Source organism: Wyeomyia smithii, chromosome 3, assembly GCF_029784165.1.
Source record: "Wyeomyia smithii strain HCP4-BCI-WySm-NY-G18 chromosome 3, ASM2978416v1, whole genome shotgun sequence".
Lineage (NCBI taxonomy): Eukaryota > Metazoa > Arthropoda > Insecta > Diptera > Culicidae > Wyeomyia > Wyeomyia smithii.
Window position 1 is genome coordinate 170,136,300 of NC_073696.1, and position 14,125 is coordinate 170,150,424.

The following is a 14,125-nucleotide window of genomic DNA, read 5'->3' on the forward strand; positions in this document are numbered from 1 at the left end:
TAATTATTTGCAAAAATGAATCTTATTTACGAAAACAGGAGTATTTTATCTGCTATCATCAATTGTCAGAATCGCTATTCTCTGCAACAAAGCTAATAAAGGACGGATAGTGAACATTCTAGACCTAATATAAAACAAATCTCACATTGTAAAGTTCAATACTTGATATAACATACTGTTTACCTTGCAACTTCTTAAACGACGCAGTATCGAATCTCTTTTAAAGTCCTTCCATGACAATTGTTGACAAATAATAAACAAAACAGATCGTAGAAATAACGCGTGCGAACTAATCGACAGAGCAAACTAAAACGATGCTTGAAGTATTTTTTCACCCATTAATGGGTAAACAAATGACCCATTTTTTTCTAAGAACATGTCTTTCTAATGCGTACAATTTTACCCATTTCACATTTTTAAATTTACCCATTCTTTTGAAAGCCGCATATGACAGAAAAAAATTGGTACAACAATACCCATTAATCGGCTTTCGAATCTTACCGTGTAACGAGCCATTGGGTTGGAAGACATGTGAAGACATTTTTTATTAGTTCGGGAAGACATTTCGAAAAATGACCTAGCATCTCTGGTGAAGGGTGGCAGATAAGGATTATTCGCGTTGACGGTGTTGCTGATATTTGTTTGGTTTTTGCATGCGAAAAAGAAGGAAGGAAATATTTTTGCTTTTGTCATCACGCACATTTTGACAATTGCATATGAGAGTTCACGTAGGTGCGAACAGCCTTCGAAATCTCTTTCAACGCGAATAACCCGAATAGTCAAGTCACTATATACTTTACCTAAGAGAAGAGTGGCCAAGTGGCTTCTTTCTCTTCTTCTTTGCTATGCGACATATCCCCGGTTGAACATTATTTTCGTCTGCCTTACGCAAATTCCAGTGCAACCAGAAAAGTTTATTTATTTGATATATTTATTTTTATTTAACAAAAAACACAACAATGAAAATATACCACTGCCAAACTTTTTTATCTTGTTTTTCTCACTTCTCCGGACTTTTTATAGAGAGCACAATAAAAAATATTCAAAACACTTAATTCCAGTTGCAAAATCAAGGGGAAAATTGCTTGTTTATGAAGAAAACTTGATTTAACATTTCCACGAACAACTAAATAAACAACATAATAATAAAAAGAAATCCTTTCACTGCATATTCGACTATTGCGTGAGATTTTCAAATTTGGAATATCTTTTTCAGATTTTACGCATATTTTCAGCCGCTGTCGATAAGGTTCTGCATCCTTGGGAAATCGATAAAATTTACGACCAAACGCTTGGCACTTCATTCAAACTCTTTTTTGCTTTTATTTGTCGCAACCAAATTAAAATTGTGTGCACAATATTTCACTCTCACTTATTCAATGATTGGGTCGAGCACCAGCTGTTTAGCAACACGGCAAGCTGAACTTCTTTTGAATATCGTCCCACACGCGTGCTATCAAAATCAGCCAATCACGTTTGGAGCAAAAAGCCTGGTGTAGGATCGGGCCCCTCGTTTTAGCTGTAGCGATTAATAAACGTAGAGAGAGAGGAAGAAGAGATCGTTTTACAGGAAGAGGAATCGCGAAAACGGTGACGCGAAAGTACATTGATTAAATACTGTGTTTTATGCGAAGTTTTGTTGATTTAATCGTTATTCGAACCCTACAATTTGGCGACGAGGATTCGGAAAGAAGGTAAGAATTGAATTATTCGGAGCAACGGGAAAATTGTGATAATGCCAAATAAAAATCGATAGTGTTCAAAATGGCTTCTGGGAGATTTTTTCTTCGCGGGTGCGGTTAGACGCAGAGCCTGACTCGTAATTGTATTGGTGAGATACAAAGAAAAAAGCCATCGTTTTTTTTTTCGCGTGAAACATAAAAATGTATTCGAGCAGGAATGAAAGTAGCTTAAAAATGTTAACCTGAGGATTTAACCTAAACTGACGTTTATCATAGTGTTTTACAAAAAAAAAAAATGATGAGGTGAGTAATTTTAAGTTATCGAATGTACCTTTCAGGAGGGGAATAATGATGTTTATTCCCGGGCAAAAATAAGTAATGCGTGTACCTGTGATGAACAGGAGGAGAATGATTCACGGAAAAAAAAGATAAGTGTGTACCTGTTCTATACAGGAGGAGTACAGTTATGTTCTCGGGTTCAAAAATATTTTTATGAATGTACCTGTAAGAACAGGAGGTGAGCATATTTTGTTCACGGGAAGTTGTCATGTGAATTAATTGTGATATGTTAGAATATTGAATCAAGGTGCAAATAATTTCTGTTCTAATGTGGATCTTATAAACAAAAACGAAAATGCAATGGTCCTTTTTCTCAATAACCAGGGCAATAAACCATAACCAAAATGTTATTATTATTTGTTTTAGATGGAAGATTCTCGTCCACTACCACCTTTTCGATGCGATGAAGTGGAAAAACATAAACTGTTTAAGTAATGGAGAATTTGGAAATGTGCTTTAGAATGCTACTTTGACGCTTACGGTATTGATGATCAAAAACAAAAAAGGGCTAAACTTCTACATCTCGGTGGCCTGCAACGCGTGTTTCAAAATTTACCTGATTGAGAAAATTTCCCGTTGGTTTCCCTAGAGAAACAATGGTACGACGTGGCCATCAATGCCCTAGATGCATTTTTCCAACCTCATCGGCAAGACTGCCTGGAACGGTACAGGCTTAAGCAAATGAAACAGAAGGAAGGTGAACGATTTGCTGACTTTGTTCTTCGGTTGCGGCAGCAGATTTCTGATTGCGGATTTGATAAATATTCGGCGGACGTTAAAGCAATTTTGACGGAAGTATTTTTAACTGACGCTGTGGTCGAAGGTTGCCTCACAGAGAACAGACATTCATGTTCATATAAAGAAATTTGAAAATCGTGTGTAAAAATTTGAATCCAAATACATTAATACACTAACAACATCTGTCTTGTGGTGCCCCAGTTGCACTGCATAAATATCGCTGTATCGATATTTTATCGATATATGTGCTTGGTTTTTAAGTGACACGAGCGCCACATAGCGGGAGCATTACCACTTACTGTCAAATGACGGTTGCATGTTTTTACACATCTTTTGAAAATAAGATGAACGTCTGTTCTCTGTGGTTGCCTTTCGCAAGATCTGCGTCGCAGGATCCTACAGCAAGATCGACCGTTTACTGAAATTGAATCTTTGGGTGTTACGTTGGAAGGAATTGATTATCAAGTAAAAGGTTTTGATGGAAAGCATAAACTGACGGAAACAAATCAACCGGAGAACCAACAGGTGCACAGAGTTCGGGATGAACCTGGTTTTTTCACAAGAGGATTACGTCAGCATACCGGTGTCATGAAACGGAAATTTGAGGGCAAGGATGGATATAGTTGCTTCAACTGCGGTCGCCGAGATCACATTTCTTCTTCTGAAAACTGCCCGGCAAAAGGTAAAATATGCCACAGCTGCAAGCGCGTTGGCCATTTCGAATCACGGTGCCGCTATCGTAAGCTCTCCAAATCAAATGCCGTCGTGAAGAAGGTACGGACTGTCGAGGAACTCACATCTAGACTGAAAGATGATGCAGTTGAACCAGCAATGAAAACATACTATACGTTCTATTCTGGGAACGAGGGTAATGTGGTTCCATGGGGGTGTTGAGCTTGATTTGCTGGTAGACTCTGGCTCCGATGTTAATTTGATACCTAACACCATCTGGGATAGCCTTAAGCAAGCAAATGTAATGTCTTCCAACTTGGCATCGTTGCCCTTCACTATCAGTGCCAGTGACACCAAATGTGCAGATTTATCTGCAAAACGCATATTTATCGATTTGGAGATATTTGCAGTTTTTCCACGGTTTCTGCAAATTTTTGTAAAAGTCTCCTTATACTTGCGCAGATTTTCTTAAAATGTGTGCAGACTTTTACAGACTTTTGCCTGCGCGAGCGAAATTTTTTTGGATCACGGAAAGATTTTTTCCAGATTTCGAGCACATTTTTCCGGTTTTTCGAGCAGTTTTAGACATTTTTCAAAAACATCCGGCATCTCTGATCAGTGCCTATAAACAGGGAAACCAGATGTGCAGATTCTCTGCAAAACGCAGAATTTTAGAGTCCGTGTGCAGATTTTTATTGATTCGCAGATATTTGTAGATTTTTGATAGTTTCTGCAGATTTTTGTCAGAGTCTCCTTATATTTACACAGACTTTTTCAACATATGTGCAGATTTTCGCAGACTTTTGCCTGCGCGAGCGAATTTTGTTTGATTCACGGATAGTTTTTTTTCAGATTCCAAGCAGATTTCTCCCGGTTTTTCGAGCAGTTGCAGACATTTTTTAAAAACATCTGGCATCTCTGCCTATAAATAAAATCAATAGAGCACAAAGTATTTTTCATTGACGTTTTGCATTTTGAGTAAAAAAGGCTTAGTGACTAATATGGTTTATTACACAAGTTCAATAAAGTGCAGTATCAAATACTTGAGTGCTTAACAATTTGTCCCATAGATCAGCTTGTAATTGTAGATAGTAATGCGGGATCTTGCAAATAAGATGGCAGAGCTGAAGTTTGAGGCACCTCTTGCTCAGTGTGAAGAAGCAGACGAATGGGGTCCAGTTGAATATCATTCGTCGAATTCAAGTATGTTAAAAAAATCTACTATAATCAACACAGTCAAAGTTATAAACAAAGATAGTGTAGCAATAAAAAGTGAAATTGACAATAACGACTTTCAAGAGGTAAACGATAATAATTTGGATATCAAAAGCTACAACGGTAACAGTCTGGCAGTAAGCAAAGTGAACATGAACAACAAAATCAATACTATGAGAGACAACGTTGATAATTTTGCCGAAGGTTTTACGGGCAGTCTGGAAGATCTCGTTAATACATTCGATAAAAAAATTACGCAGTGTTTTGGAAATTATGAGCAGTCGGTTGAAGAATTAGCCCCTGTGCAAGTGAGATCTCAAGATGAAATCATGAATGAATGTCAGTAAGTATCATTTTGTGCGTTTCTTTTGCGTGTACCAGAATACAAAAAAAAATCTAGAACAAAAGAAAATGTATCAGTAAACTATTAGTTCATTGGACTGAAAATAGGAAGATGGCTAGCATTACGATAGTGACAATGACACCTTCTTCGACTGGTCATACCTTGAGGCCAACGAAAAAGTTGAACATTATATGGTCTGCGTACAATAATTTCGGACCAAGTGCCAAAAATATTGCGTAAAGTAAAGCGCATTTTAAAAACCAAAATTGAGGCTGTTTTGACCGAATCTGTACATTTTATTGCTAATCCTGGCAATATAAATATTAAAACTAACATATATTTTCGAAACAGTTAAATTTTTATTTCAACAACTATGGACTCGGTTCATTCAGGTTGCAAAAAATTAAACAAAATGGTTTTCAGTTTAGTATGATTAGTGTTTTATAAAAATTATACGCGCGACGACTCAAAGTTTTTTTTACTTGAATAGGCTTGGTTTTTGTAATACACTAAACATAAACAATTTTTTATAATTCAAGAAGTTTTAAATCGGAGGAAATTTAAAAATTACACTCTTAAAGTTCACCAAATGTTATTGTCTAGACTCGAGGAAGAGCAGAGCTGCTCGCCCCCAAGAATCGGCACTCGGCGACCGCCGAGGTCATGCATGCCTAGTGTGTGTCCACTGATTACTAACGGACCGTCGTCGAGTTCGGACGCGCGTGCGGTACTCTAGTGTATATATGTATACATTTTTTTTTCACTAGTTTACTTGTTTTTGTACCTCAACATTTTTTGAAGTAGAATACTTCTCTCAGGAAGTTCTGCTACATAGGGATGTGAAATGAAAATCTAAAACCGAAAAAAAGGAAAAATATGTCCAATTTCAAATGCTAATAAATCGGTTAGTATCCGATGGATTTGCTTCGTTCTTGCAGCAATAGATTGCAAAATTTTCTAAGATTCTTCCCAAAATAAGATAATTGTAATTTTATTATTCACACTATTGTACTATTGAAAATAGTCAAGCCTTGTCAAAACGAAAAATTCGACCTCTGATTGGTCGTTATATGATTACTTCCCAAGCACGGTCGACAGAATCATATACCTTGCAATTGAAAACATGCTATTTGGCCTATATAAGAGCCTGTTTCAGCCAGAGCCGCTCATAATAGTTCTAGACAGCGACAACAGCAGTCGTCCTTCCTTAGCAGCAGCACTAGCCCTGTGGTTGGTCACCGCGTCTCAGGAGCAGCGCGGTTCTTCTCAGCGTGTGTCGGCAGACTGCTATTATTCCCCCCGTGTTGGGGCAGCATGAAGATTGCCATCAGGAAATCCAATTTTGGAAATCAAAATGCCTTTTTCAAGGCAAATAAACAAGTCATTGAAAGTTAATAATTTTTGACAACGCAAGCAAGATTCTGTGTTGGATCCTAGCAATTTAAATTTGTCGCACCCGTCTAATTTACTGTATGTGAAATAGCTTCCACAGTGCATGTTGTCCGTGTATCTTAATTCCCCCAGCATTAACAGAATTTCGTCGTCTCCCAGCTGCCAAGTTGCAACATGATGCAACACGCAACAGCGAGCAAACGAAATCGCTTGATGTTACAAATCGCAATAAGATACGGGTTAAAACCGTTGCGTGTGTGAGAGCACCATCGGTGTTTATTCGCTGGATACAAAAATCAAATGCGAATTGTGGAATAATTCGTCTAAAGAACATTAGGAAATGGTAAAACTGAACTGAAAGGCGTGGCCTTTTACGTAGCACCCTTCGGCTATAAAAGAGTGTTTCTGGGAAAACTAGCTACATTCATTAGTCGGAAGGTGAACTGGATGGACCGTCCACAACGTTGTCAGCAGCAGCAGCAGCAGATATCGGCACTCAGCAGTAACAGACCATAGCAGCGGGTCGCGCCTGTGGCTGCCTTCAAAATAAACAAATCACTTGCCCTGTGGTTGGTCACCACGTCTCAGGCCTCTGCCTGAGAACGAACGCCAACGCGAGCGATCGGGCGAGATTTTTGCCGTACATCAGCCGGCACTTCCTCTAATGGAAAAGTTGGATCATTGTGTTCAGAAGAATATTACTGTCGGTAATATTACAGAGATGCGATTGCATTATATCCGATATGGAATTGAACAATTGGTCGGCGTGCGACCAGACCGAACCAAGCGCCATTTTTTTGAAAATTGAGTTTTTAACACTAGTGGATGTTAAAATTGATAATCTATATTTCACGAAGGAACGAAATCATTTGAACAGTTTATAATGGTATTATAGCAAAATTTCTCTGCAGCAGCTTGCAGGAAGCATACGGGGTGAGTGAACATTGATCGCCGATTACTCGAAATAATGTTTTTGGCGCTTGGTTCGGTCTGGTCGCACGCCGACCAATTGTTCTTCTGAGGACAAATAAAACACTTGATTTGAAGAATTAATAGTTTTGGGTACCAGTAGCAGTATGGTAACAGCCTCAGCGGTAGGTGCAGCCGGTACTTCCATGAGGCCGATGTTATAAGAAAGTAAATGGAAGCGGCACGGCGAAACAGTTCGGGTGTGCTTAGACGCGCGTCATTTTTCGTTGTTGATATTATTCCCCACATGAAACGAGGCGCTTTCGTACGATAGCGGCGGTATTAGCGGTAGATGCATTTGCCAACACTTACTCCAGTAAAGCCGTGTCTAATTTTCAATGTGAAAACACCTTTCTATTGTGTTGGCCGTGCGCATTAGGCCGTAGGTTAATGTACAGCCGTAAGTAGAGCTGTTTAAAAGTATTCTACTTCAACCTTGCGGTCGTGGCCTTGCACACAACCCTCCTGTGATTTTTCTTCTTCAACCGACCACGTGTGGAACGCGCGCAAGCATTCAAAAATAGTTTGTTTTTTCTTGATACGGTCATTTGTTAACGTCGCGAGTGCAATGAAGTGCGGTATCGTAAACTGCGCGAAAGGTGATAATCGCTACCTCTGGCGTTATCACGGAATCTGTAACCGAACATTTTATGCTGCGTGCATAGGTGCACAAAGAAATCACGAGAAATTTCTGCGCACCTTCATGCTGCCGCTTTGCCTGGACTGCCAGGTAAAGTTCGTGACCGAACTAAATCTTAAGGCTCTGACATCTCATCTCAGAAACATCTCACAAAATATCCTTAAGACGCTGGAAGCAAACCATAAGTTATAGCATAAGAAAAAATGAAGGAAATTTATCACATCCTTTTCTATTATTCTGGCAACTGAAACCAGCTGGGATGAAAAAGTGAAGAAATTTTTGGTAGCGCCTATAACGTATACCGAGATGATAGGAATTTTGTTGAGTCCTAAAAGAAGTCAGGCGGCGGAGTACAGATAGCTGTTTCGTCTAACTATAGTTCAAAAACACTCAAAACAACGAAAGTTAAAGAATTTGAGCATGTGTGGGTTAAATCACACATCCCGGACGAACACATACGATTCGCATAGATTCTTTAGGATTCCTCACATTGGATTCCTGAGCGTCCTTGAAAAGCATTCCTGAAAAAGAATCCTCAGAATAAGAATTGTGAGTGGGAATCCTCCGGATTAGCGAACCTATACATTAGAGAAATGACAAGACACTCACCGTTAAGGCAACTGTCAATATCAAAACGGATAACGGCAATGCAAATTTATACAGCTCGCCCGTTTTGATGTTGACAGTTGCATTAACGGTGAGTGTCTTGTCATTTCTCTAATGTATAGGTTCGCTACTCCGGATCGTGTTTGCGATTCCTTTCACGATTCCGTCACCGAGTTATAGGTATCCTGGGGAAGGATTCTCTGCGTGTTAGTAAGGGATAGCAGGTGAAATACACGTGTTTGCCTCAGTGTATTCCCTCCTGACCATGTATGTATGTATGTATGTAAGTATTAGCCACCATCAGTTCAAGGCTATGCCTACGGATGCAAGAAGATTGACTGTAGAATCGAATTTGCTAATTCGGCAACCTTCACGTATATGTTGTTCCGAAGGGTCCGCCCAACCCTTTACCCGTAAGCATATTCTCTTACGCGCTTTCCACGGTTAGTGAAGACATCCCCTCCAACATAAACATCAAGTTACCTAATTAACAACTTCGCCGTACAAACTGAACTTGCCTGATGGTTTGTTTGTTAGAAGGGCGCATTAAACATTTCTCAGGCCTTTAGGAAGAAAAACAGTTTCTCCCAGGTGATTCAGGCTGTCACACCACGTCTGTCCTCCAGCCATCAATTTGTTTAATACCCTGATGCCCCTCCCACCCGTGTTATATGATGTATGAAATATGTTTAAGCACTATACAATATAATAAAGTATAATAAATTGATAATTTAGCGAGAACATACCTTAGCTTTGAAATCTCAATAAGGGTCATTCTATACGAAGTGACCACGGAAAAGAATAAACTTGGACACGACCACCACGGATTTGGCTCAAAGCTGGGGGAATTATTCATCTAGGTTTACTATGAAAAATCCCAATTTTTGTGTCGATTGGAATACCCCCCGCTCTGTGGGACAAAAAACTAATTACGAAATTTAAAACCATTTTTGTAAAAATGCTATATCTCGAGATTGGCTCATATTACCACGGAGTGATAAGTGTTTCTTATGTAAAATTTTCCGAGAAACACGACGAAACCTTCAAATTTGAAATAAACCTCAACTACATATGCCGAAAAATGCAAATTTAGTTTTAAAATAGAAAAATAATCTATCTGGCAACACTTCCGGTCTAAACTTATATTTTTTCTGGATTCCTTGGTTTATTTTCTTCAAAATTCACTCATCACTATTTTTCGGGTGTCTTACGGCTATAAACTATAAAATAAATTAATTACGAAACTTACAACTATTTTCGTAAAAATGTTTTATCTCGAGATTGGCTCATATTACCTCGGGATGATAGTTGTTTCTTACGTGAAATTTTCCAAGGAACACGATGAAATTATCAAATTTAAAATAAAAATGGCTGCATTTGCCGAAAAATGTAAATTTAATTAATTTTTTTCATAGTGAACCTAGATGAATAATTCTCCCAGCTTTGAGCCAAATCCGTGATGGTCGTGTCCAAGTGGCATGTACACTTCGTATGGAATGACCCATAATTATATCAAATTACCAGAGTTCGATAGTACACGACGGGTAACCGACCGTCATAAAATTCAAGTACAGGTTACCAGGTTCCTTTTTTTTCTTCTCTCCTATTCTCTTTTCTTTCCAAAAGCTCTCGTCTACATTGTATTAAACACCATTTGTACCCATGTGAAAATAAACCGAATCATTCGAATGTCGACAGCAAACCAGAATAGTCTTATTTTGGTATATCGATGACAAAACCACACAAGGCCGAATGGACGCGAGGCCGAATACGATATTGTATGATCGCATGTGATCCACTTATCGTGACTATGTGTTCCGGATTTGCAACATCCATTGCGCAGCAGAATCTATTGAAAAATATATTGTACCCTTGATGATTGAAAAGAAGCGTCATTTAATAAATTGTATATTTAACTCAGATATTTTTTACTCTACGTATGAGTAGTTCGAGTGTAAGTATATTCCTAAAGAGTTTAGATTGGGCATATTTTTTTAAATCATGCGGCGTAAACGCATAATCGAGGGCAAGGAAACGAGGTGGCACTAAGCCGCCGTGGTTTTCACAGTCCGAGCCGGCCGCCGACCCGCCGTCGGAAGCGGCGGCCTCTTGCACACTAACGACTGATCTACTGGTTTGCTAGATCTACTCAAACAGAGTTTCTTTCCCTTAGTTAAGTCCGAACGAGCGGTAGCGAGTAACGACAGCATTCGTTCGAACAGCGAGTCGGTCGAAGGCCTCGAGTGTATTACTTCCCAAATGACATTCTGAAGCGAAATACATGTTATTTAAAGAGGGCTGTGATGATGATGAAGATAATGCCATATTCCGCCTCACTTCCCCTTGGCCTTGCGTCCATTCGGCTTCGCATCCATTCGGCCTCGAGTCCCTTCGGCCTCGCGTCAATATGGCTCATGTCCGTATGCCTGCCATCCATTATGCCTAGCGTACTATGCCTTGCGTCCGTATGCCTCCCGTGTGTATGCTCAACGGGGTGTCATCATTTACGATTGTTCCTCAAGTGTAAATTATTTTAATTTGTGGAAATTTGATACAATATTTGATATGAAATATTTAGACTTAAGTCTTTTTCATGGAAAGATATTAAAAACTTTGAAGTCATTATCAATGATTTGCACGGGGCCAGTTTGCTTCGAGAATATTGTTTTAGTCATTATAACATATGTGTTTATGTTTATCTTTATTTTTAATTTTTATGTAAACGTATGAGCAGTCAGGAAATGTTCAAAAAATTTAGAAAAAATGATTTGTGGTTTTTCATCAATTTTTTTGGTAAGGACCTAAGTTTTCTATAGAATACTAAGTTTTTTTAGATCAATATGCGAGAATTCACTGGAAATCTTGCGTCAAATAAATATTTGATTATCATTCGCAGATTTTTTGTAGATAGTTTTTTTTTTCTTTTCGCAAAAACTCACGATGAATTTCATACCAATCAAAATTATCGGACATTCGCTTCCCTGCTACCGTTGCGAAAGGAAGCATTTGAACACAGCTCCGTTATTCTTTGCTCGCTCGAACAAACAATACCGTTTGGTGTGCGCGTGGCTTGTTTTTTTCGGTATAGTGAAGTATACAATAGACGTCCAGCAGTCGAAGCAAATTCTCGTGCCGCCGGCCGCTGGTTACTTCTTGTGGCACAGAAGACTGTGCATTGTCTCCAGACGATACTCGTGCTACTTGTGTTTTTGGTATCGATACTGGAGTCAAATCAAAAGCCGTTGGAAGCAAACCCCCCGCGCCGCTGGGCGCCGGCTATACCCTAGCGGTGTGGTAACTGTGCATTGTGTGTAGACGGTCACATGTCGTTTGTGCTATCAGTGCAGTACTATATAAACCGTTCAGCTGCCGAAGGATACTTCCCCCACCACCAACCGCTGGTTAGTCCCTAGTGCTGGCTCAGCTGAAGGAGACTGATTGCGATTCCTGCCACCTACTGGATCAACCCAACTATCAGCTAGTGAGGCGCGTAGGTCGAAATTGGAATAGTCTGGTGAAGTATTCACATTTGTTTTTATTATTATTATTTTTTTATATATATATTTTTTTCTCAATACAATAGTCTTTTTTCTATTTAACACATCTTATTTTGGAAAATTGTTTTCACATTTTACAAATATTATTTGTAGTTGAGACCGCTTGCAGTGAGGACACTGAAAAGTGCCTTTATTGCGGTGGTCCCCGGCATGACCTTTCGGCGTGTCCCGCGTACAAACAGCGCGAGGAGAAAATTAAGCGTTCCCTCAAGGAACGATCAAAGCGCTCTTTTGCAGAAATGCTTAAGAGGGCTGAGCCACCCTCGACAGGAAACATCTTTTCCTTTTTGCCAACCGATGAGGGTACATCTGACGATCCCGTCGAAGGGTGTTCTTATGCCATGCCAGAAGGATCTAGGAAGAGGAGAATTATTAACTCTCCTAATCTTTCTTGCAAAGGTCGCAAGATAACCCCTAGCGGAATGACCAATAAGCCAACACAAAAATGAAGCGGTGAAGAAAAGCCGAAGCAAGTACCTCCCGGTTTTAACTTCAAATCAAACCAGGAGTATCCACCGCTTCCCGGGGCACCAAAAACCCCTCGTGCACCCATTTCTCGATCAGAGGATAAAAAAGAAACAGGGTTTATAAATTTCTCTGATATTGTGGACTGGATATTCAAAACATTCAACATAACAGATCCCCTTAAAAACATTCTTCTTGCCCTTCTCCCTACAGTGAAAACATTTTTGAAGCAACTAGCAGCAACTTGGCCCCTCATTCCAGCTATCATATCTTTCGATGACTAATACGGCGAAAGAGGTTAAGAATTTTATCAATGTATTACAGTGGAATTGCAGAAGTATCATCCCCAAATTCGATCTATTTTCTCATTTGATAAACACATACAATTGTGATGCGTTTGCGCTCTGCGAGACCTTTTTTAATTCAAATGACCAACCCAATTTCCACGATTTTAACATAATTCGTCGAGACCGATACTCACACGGTGGAGGGGTACTTTTAGGGATCAAAAAGTGCTATTCCTTTTTCAGAATCAACCTCCCCTCGCTCTCGAATATTGAAGTCGTTGCCATTCGAACGAATACGAATGGAAAAGACCTTTGCTTGCTTCGATATATATTCCTCCATCCGTGCGGATTGAACAGAGGCAACTTTTTGATATAGCAGAATTGCTTCCCGCACCTTTTTGATTTTGGGAGATTTTAACTCCCACTGTTTGCAATGGGGGTCGCATTACGACGACATCCGATCTTCTTTAATCTGTAACTTAATCGACGACTTCAATATGACACTTTTGAATACTGGGGAAGCGACACGTGTACCTAATCCTCCAGCTCGTGAAAGCGTGTTCGATCTATCCCTTTGCTCGACATCACTAGCGTTAGATTGCCGGTGGAAAGTAATCAATGATCCCCACGGTAGTGATCATCTCCCAATCGTTATCTCAATTGCTAATGGTTCAACTCCCCCGGACCCAATCAATATTTCATACGACCTTACTCGTAATATTGATTGGAAGTCATATGAGACGATCATAGCGGAATCTATCGAGTCTCACGAGGAACTTCCTCCGGAGGAAGAATACGCGTTTCTTTCTGGCTTGATCATCGACGCCGCGACTCAAGCTCAGACGAAACCGATACCCGGGGTAACGATTAGACAGCGTCCCCCCAACAAGTGGTGGGACAAAGAGTGCTCTGAACTGTACGCGCAAAGGTCCTCGGTGTATTTGGCCTTGCGAAAACACGGTACTCTTGATCTGCTCCGAAAGTACGATGTACTGGATAGGCAGATGACGAGTTTAATTAAAGCGAAAAAACGCGGATACTGGCGGCGGTTTGTAAACGCGTTATCGAGGGAAACAGCGATGAGCACTCTTTGGGACACGGCCAGACGCATGCGGAATCGTAATGTTTCGAACGAGAGCGAGGAATATTCAGGCCGCTGGATACTCGATTTTGCCAAAAAGGTCTGCCCGGACTCTGTACCGGAAACTGTACTCTGCAAA

At 39.9% G+C, this 14,125-nt stretch overlaps 1 protein-coding gene across 1 annotated transcript in view; it reads left to right on the plus strand.

Moving 5' to 3' along the window:
* The first annotated feature begins 4,349 nt into the window (after positions 1 to 4,349).
* Positions 4,350 to 14,125, plus strand: part of LOC129733020 (fasciculation and elongation protein zeta-2) — a 32,744-nt gene continuing 22,968 nt past the window's right edge. Inside the window, exon 1 of the mRNA XM_055694560.1 lies at positions 4,350 to 4,989. Within this exon, the coding sequence (XP_055550535.1) occupies positions 4,526 to 4,989 (464 nt within the window). The 5' untranslated portion in view covers positions 4,350 to 4,525. The remainder of the gene's footprint in view (positions 4,990 to 14,125) is intronic.